This window comes from Oryzias melastigma, linkage group LG20, assembly GCF_002922805.2.
Source record: "Oryzias melastigma strain HK-1 linkage group LG20, ASM292280v2, whole genome shotgun sequence".
NCBI lineage: Eukaryota > Metazoa > Chordata > Actinopteri > Beloniformes > Adrianichthyidae > Oryzias > Oryzias melastigma.
Window position 1 is genome coordinate 2,375,069 of NC_050531.1, and position 7,410 is coordinate 2,382,478.

The following is a 7,410-nucleotide window of genomic DNA, read 5'->3' on the forward strand; positions in this document are numbered from 1 at the left end:
AAAAAAAAAAAAAAAAATCGCTCTGCGTTCGATTGCTTTTGTCTGCCGCTCATCTGTAGATTGGTCGCGCCTGCGCGGAAGCGTGTATTTCCAGTAAACATGGCAGCCACACAGGGTTCGAACCCGTCCCAGTTGCTCCCACTCGGTCCGTAAGCTTTAAATGAAGCCCGTTTTTGATCGGGGGTCTGTCGGGGATTCACGCACACACCGAGACGTGTTCGTGCTGGGGTCAGAGCCCGGGCCGCGACGCCGTTTCCACGCTTTGGAATGGCGGGGAGCTAGCAGCTAGCTAGCATCGAATCGCTCGCGCCGCTAAAACTGCTTCTAAGTATTCGCTATTTTTGCGTCTTTTTGGCGTTTCTTAATTAAAATATATTTCATTATTTTATCATGTAGTTATATCGTAAAGTGTTTTTTAATGGCTTAACGTGGTCAAGCTAACCGACCGGGATGCTAATTTACTTTAAATGGAAACGTTTTCATTTCGTCTTTATCTTTAATTCATTTATTAAACTGTAATTCAGAAATATACAGTTAAAAGGTGACTATTTTCCCATGTTCGACACCTTTGCTTCTTTCTTTAATTAAATTTATGTGATCAATTTACTGATTTTAATCAGGTTCGCCATTTTTTCTCTATTAAAGTAATTTCTTCTGTACTATCGTCTCGTTTTTATGTATATTTCATTATGGCGAGGCGAAGTAGATTTTTTTTCTTTTCTTGAGGAGTTAATGAAGTAAACTGCAATCAGCGCATTAGAACTCATGCTCATTCAAATAAGAAATACAGGACAGCAAACAAATGGGAGACAAAAATATATAGAAAAAACAAGATTTATTGTTTCGGTTTCTTTGTGCTATTAATTCAAGAGATTTATAGATGTTTTTTGAGTCTTTGTATTCTTGGAGGTTGAGATTGTTTTTACAGTTCTGTTTTAAGAACCAAAAATTCTGTCTTTTTGTTCATTACTTTACTTTGTTTGTGAAACTTAGCCATAAATGAAAATATGTTAATAAAAAAGCATCATTATCTTTGGATTTAAGTTGTGGAAATTTATTAACGTTTCAGACATCTATTTTACTGTGAAATGCATTTTTCTAAAGTCAGAAATCCAATAGCAGTAAATGTGGTTTGCAGACTCTGCATGTGTGGAACTGAAAGTAATAACTGTCTTCTTCTTTTTTCAGAGCTTGTGGACAAATGTATTGGTTCACGAATTCACATCGTCATGAAAACGGACAAAGAAATCGTCGGAACCTTGTTAGGTTTTGATGATTTTGTCAGTATCCTTCTTTAAAAATGTTAAAGATGCATCTTGTATTTGTGTTTTGCTGTTTGTCCCACAGCTGCTCCTTAACTCTGTGTCAGACATGGTGTTGGAGGACGTGACAGAATTGTAAGTATTTTTATTATGTATTTGTTTTGGTTTAGTTGGTGCTGGTTGTAGATGTGTTTTTGTGTTTTCAGTGAAATCACACCAGAGGGAAGGAGGATAACAAAGCTGGATCAGATCCTCCTGAATGGAAACAACATCACCATGGTGAGGAATCGTCAGTGGGAATGATGGAGGGATGTCGCTAACATGATCTCTGATCAGAACGGTTCTCTGTTCGCAGCTCATCCCAGGTGGAGAAGGTCCAGACGTGTAGATGTTCCGTTTTCCTCATGTACATACGCCTTTGGTTGTTCTGGGTTGATGTTAGTTTGCAGATTTGTCTCCTTTTTCGTTTTAATTATTTTTTTTAGTGATGATTCTTTAAGGTTTGAATGCATCATGTCAAAGACAAAAAGCTCTTTTTGTTATAAATAAACCAGAAGATAAAACACAGTTTGATTTACAAGTTTATTATTCATAAAAGTTCAATTTAGTGCAATTTTTTGAAAAAAGTGTTCGCACCCGACAGCAGTAATAAGACCTAAAAGTCTAAATCTAATGTTCCACTCATCCGCCGCCTCAGTACATGGAGGACTTCTCCTCCCCCTTTGGGTTGGTCACCTTCTCCAGGTTTTTGTTGATGATGTCGTACAGCTCCGCCTGAAGAAGTGAGAGAAGGAAAAGGTAGCAGACTTGAGCTTTAAAACATAAAATGTGCATCTGGTTTTAAATTGATCTTCATTTTCTAACCTAAAACAAACATTTTTCTTATCTAAAGCTAGGAATTGCATTTAAACTTATTTTTCTTATTAGAGCTTGGAAATACTTTCTTGAAAATGCTACATTTGAGCACAGAAAAACTTAAAAATATCTTTAATTTTTAAAATTTATTTGGAAACCAAACAATTTATGCAGCAAAGTAAATAAAAATCTCTGGACACCAATTTTTTTTAAGCATTTTGGAGTTTTTGACTTACGTAGAACCCACGGATGTCGAGAATGATCACTCTGAGCTCCGAGAAGATGGCTCCATCCTTCTCATGAACCAGTGAGCGGTAGTCCATCTGAGGGCAACACAACGTGAATTAAAGGTGTTTCAGGACATCTAAGAAAGCCACTATACCTTCAAATTTAAGATGGAGTGGAAACTTGCTGAACTCATTCCGTTAAATGGTATTAAATCCAAGTTGAGAGCATGAGAGAAAGATTAGTTTGTAACCAAATGTTTTATTCTCTAATGCTTTTTGTTGGTTCTTGTAAAAGATTTTTAACCTCAATGGGACTTCCTTGTCTAATAAAGGTCAATAAATAAATAAAAAATAGATCCCATGTACAGAGAAAATGCACATTCATCAGTTCTAAACTACAGCGGCGTTCCAAATTTTCCTTCAAGTTATTTTATTTACGGTTTTTAATTATTACTTTTTGGTTTTCTTTTTCCTGATATGAGTGGTGCTTCAAACTGCGACAAAACAAATGTAGTCACTGTGATTTGGCGCCCCCTCCAGTAGAGGGTGACCTAGGCGACCACCGAGGTCGCCTATGACCAGGATCAAAACTTTACAGTTTAAGTGATCGACAGTGCAGCTGAAAGAATCTAATTATTTCTCAAAATAAAAGATTGTAGAGACTCAAAAGATTGTTTCCCTGCAGCCTGGTAGTTGGGGACCAATGCTCTAAAATACAAATTGTAAACTTGAAGAAAATATTTAATATAAAAAAAGATCTAAAACTTTAAACAAAATTGACCATTTTTTGAGGTTTGGTTTCAGAGTTTAAGCCTGTTGGCTATCGGGACATGATTGACATCATGATCACTTCATGACATCATCATTTCTGCTCCAGACTTGATGTGTCATCCCTCCTCTGATGTACCAAACTGTGGGAGAGCATCAATACAACTAAAGGCCATATCTGAGAAGGAAGGACACCAACGACAGATGCTGTTCTCCATAACCTGTCAATCATCCCAATAGCCAATCACAGAAACAGAGAGTTTGAATTGAAACTAAACTGAGGACTGAAAGGAAAAACAAAACAGCAGCTGTTAGTGATAAACTTTTTCTATTTGGTTTCAGTTTGAGGTTTGAAGCTTTTCTTTACAATTTTCTTTATTTAAATGTTCAATTTTCCCTTCAAACTTACAATAAATATTTAGTTTAAAACTGTAATCTAGTGTTTCATTCACTTTTACTTGATCCTGATCCGACCCAATACTCATATTGATATCGACGAATTTGTAAAGCAGAAACTGAATTCTTTGGTGCCTTCTACCCTGAGTTTATCGGTCTTTAGTGGGAGGTGTGAATGTTAATGACAGCTAAACCTCATCTTATGGAGTTTCTGCATAAAACTGATCAACTGGGAGACGTCTGTCCACTCACCACGTGAGTCTCTTTGGAGGCTTTGGCTACAGCGTCTCCCCTCTCTGAGAAATACCTGGAGATACGAAAACCTCAACATAGTCAACTTTCTCCATGAATAAAAAGAGAAATCTGAGCTCAGAAACACTGAAGTCAACTTTACTTGTTGATGTTGGTCTGGAAACCATCAACTTTGGTCTTCACAGCAGCGATACGCTCTAAAATCTTCTCCTGTGGTTCAAGAGTCAGAGGTCAGCTTGTTTGATGACCTCCGTATTTGTCCAGCAGGAGGAGAAACTCACCTGGATGGCGACTCCAAAGTCGTTCCCGTCTTCTATTTTAGGAATGAGGTGCTGGATCCAGCAGGACACCTGTAGGAGTTCAAACCCACGGCTTCAGATTTTAAAAACTTTAACCACTGGAGCTGCTGGGTAGAGCTGCCACAAACGATTATATTAAGAGTCGACTAATCAATTATTTTTTCTGAAGAGTCGACAATGTGATAAAGCACACATCTTAACCATCATTAGCTCTAAATTAACTAAAAACTAGATATTTAGCATTACCTATATAATGCTAGCGTGAATGCTGTAAGCTGAATTTAGCTGCGGAAATTGCTATTGCTGTTAATTAAAGATGCTGCAATTGATTACTGAAAACGCTGAAGCCAATACCCAGCTAAAATATTAGCTAAACTCCAAAATAACCTAAAAAACAAAAAGCCTGAATTAGTCAAAATAGCTAGCAGTAGCTAAAATATTAGCTAAATTACAAATTAGCCTAAAAAACTGTAAAAAAAAATCCCAAATTGGACAAAGAGCTAGCATGCAGATGAAATTTAGGCTAAACTGCAAAATTCCCTTGAAAAAAAGCCTGAATTAGCCAAAATAGCTAGCAGTAGCTGAGGTATTAGCTAAACTACACATTTGCATAAAAAAAAAAATCATTAATTGCCCAAAATAGCTATCAATAACTGAAGTATTAAGCAAACTACAAATGTGTCTAAAAATGGAAAAAAAAATACTAAATTAGCCAAAATAGCTAGCATGCCGCTGAAATATTAGCTGAACTACAAATTAGCCACAAAAAAGCCAGAATTAGCAAAATAGCTAACAGTAACTGAAATATTAGCAAAATTACAAATCAGCTTTAAAAAACTGAAAAAAAATACCAAATTAGCCAAACAGCTAGCATGCAGTTGAAGTATTAGCTAAACTGCAAAATAGCCTAAAAAACAACAAAAAAGCCTGAATTATCCAAAACAGCTAGCAATAGCTGAAATATTAGCTAAACTACAAAATAGCCTAAAAAACCTTAAATGCCAAAATTGTTAAAAAAGTTAGCAGAATGTCATTCTAACTTTCAATTTGACTATACTCTGACTCCATATAATAAAGTACCAACTAATCGAATATTAAATTAGTAATCAACCATTTCATTAGTCGATTCGTCATCGATTAGTCGACTAGTCGTGGCAGCCGTATTCCTGGAGCTTCCTTACAATGATGATGGTCTCTCTGAGGGCTACGATCTCCGGCTTCACGCGCTCCAGCAGGGTCATGATCTTCTCGTTCCCCTTGATGAAGCCACATTTTGGAGCTGGAGAGCAAAGAGAACGGCTGAAGAACCCACGCATCCCGTCACATCAACAGCTCACCACAAACGCTCACCTTTCTTCTTCTTCTTCTCGCTGTCTTCGTCCTTGTCGGTCTCCATTTCCTGAAATCATGGAGTAAATATTGAGTAATGACAGCAGTAATGAAGGTTGTGACAGAGACAGCGATGTGGATCACCTCCTCCTCTGGAGAAGGAGGATCTGGGATGGGGATGTCCAGCTGAGCCCGGAGGGAGTCTGAGATGTTGAAGGAATCATCCTGGAAAACAGAGATCATCATGAGAGGAGGACAGCAGGAGGTCCAGACTTCAGCAGGAGGCGGAACCGAACCCTGAGCAGCACGTCCAGCTGGAGGATCTTCTGAGGGATCCGGTTGGAGAACAGGTTCTCAGCCTGCAAACACAAGCACAGTCACTGCTGCGTCTGAGGGTCATTGCGGGTTCCGATGTTTGAAAGTCACAAACCTCCTGATACAGAGTCTGGCGGAAGTTTTCCACCTGCAGAATGAATAAACTCTTTTAGTTTCTCCTCTGAGGGGATTTCCTCCTTTCATCACATTAGCCTCAACACTAAACCCATAAAACAGCAAAGAGAGTTTAAAGAAAAGATTAAAGTTCTCACCTTTACTGCGCTCGCGCTACAAATCTTCAGGGTTGCCGCCTTTGACATGACTCAGCAAATTTCCACTTTAATGCAAAAAAACTTAAATAATTTGAGATTTCAGACGCAGGACGCAGATCCACAGCTCCCAGTCTGTCTTTTATTTCCTTATTCGTTTTACTTTCGATTAAACGCCGCACTTCCCGATATATTCATCCGCCGCGTTAACTAGTCCACCTCAAACGGTTAAAGGATGGTGCTGCGCACGCGCAGAACCCAACTTTTGTTTTACATGTACATAACTTTCGCACGGATTACTGTGGGGTCAAATCAGGATACGCTTAAAGTGAACGATAAAACAGACTGAAAACTTGAAAAATAGACATTGCAACTGCAATGAAATTTTAAAAACAAGACATTGTTAAAAAAAAATTGAATTCGAAAAAAAAGTTTTGAAAATTAAAACAACAGGAAAAGTTTAAATAAACATTGACAATTCGAAAAACTGTTTTTTGGAAAATTAAAAAAAAAAAAAAGAATATCGAGTAGTACTCACTTTAGCTAAACTAATTATAATACCAAATACTGACTCACTACATGAATTGCTGTACTCTAAATTAAACATTTGTATATTATTATTATTATTATTATTATTATTATTATTTATTGTTGGTGTTATATAGAAGTTATAGTAATAAATACAATTATAATATGATAATAATTCAATGTATCAATTCTCAATCAAAAGAGAATTTTGATATGCAATTTAAACACACATTGTCTAGTTAGAATTAAATATGAAAAAGTAACAATTTAATACACAATTTTTGGATCACATTTAAAAAAGCAAAATCAATTGGAGTTGAAAATGTCATAACTAACACATAATAGCATTACATTTATCGGTCAGGTTTTAAATAAAGTTGCATTCAAATCATTCAATTCAAGACATCGATGTTTCAGAATAAAAGCCTCTCCAAATCCATGACCTTTGATGAAAATTGTTTTTTTTTAAAGGAAAATATAAATGTATTTTCTTAACTTTTAAATAATTGAAAAGTATACAAGATAAGTCAAGATGTCTTTTGCTATTTAGCCTAATGCACATATTTTAAATACCAAGCAAAAAATAAAAGAAACATTTGATCTTCCCTAAACTCTGCTTATTACTTGAAATAATTAAAATCACAAATTATATTATGGTGCAAAACCATTTACAGTTTCTGGATCACAAATGTAAATTAGTCCTTATTATGTTTATTTTAATAGGTAAGAATGGGAAAGTGATGGTCCATGCAAGTACGTTCAATAGAAAATAACTTCTTTTGAATATATTTTTTTTGTTTAACATTTGTTATTGCAGTAAAATTACTTCAGAAGGATGATCTTCTGTTGTACAAACTACTTTTTTCGAAAAAGAAATCCTTTTCAAAAGCAAAAACGTACATATATTTAG

The 7,410-nt window shown here is 36.1% G+C and overlaps 2 protein-coding genes across 2 annotated transcripts; one reads left to right on the forward strand and one right to left on the reverse strand.

The window, feature by feature from the left end:
* The first annotated feature begins 11 nt into the window (after positions 1–11).
* lsm5 (LSM5 homolog, U6 small nuclear RNA and mRNA degradation associated) lies at positions 12–1,829 on the forward strand. The gene is made up of 5 exons (XM_024280038.2): positions 12–145; positions 1,189–1,284; positions 1,370–1,397; positions 1,469–1,541; positions 1,618–1,829. Exons 1-5 carry the CDS (start codon positions 100–102, stop codon positions 1,648–1,650), a joined length of 276 nt encoding a protein of 91 aa, XP_024135806.1. The 5' UTR covers positions 12–99; the 3' UTR covers positions 1,651–1,829.
* On the reverse strand, positions 1,826–6,215 carry psme2 (proteasome activator subunit 2). The gene is made up of 11 exons (XM_024280037.1): positions 5,976–6,215; positions 5,819–5,851; positions 5,685–5,747; positions 5,533–5,613; positions 5,410–5,458; positions 5,241–5,338; positions 4,042–4,110; positions 3,903–3,970; positions 3,761–3,815; positions 2,354–2,440; positions 1,826–2,036 (listed from the first exon to the last, which is right to left on the reverse strand). Exons 1-11 carry the CDS (start codon positions 6,021–6,023, stop codon positions 1,956–1,958), a joined length of 732 nt encoding a protein of 243 aa, XP_024135805.1. The 5' UTR covers positions 6,024–6,215; the 3' UTR covers positions 1,826–1,955.
* Positions 6,216–7,410: the final 1,195 nt, after the last annotated feature.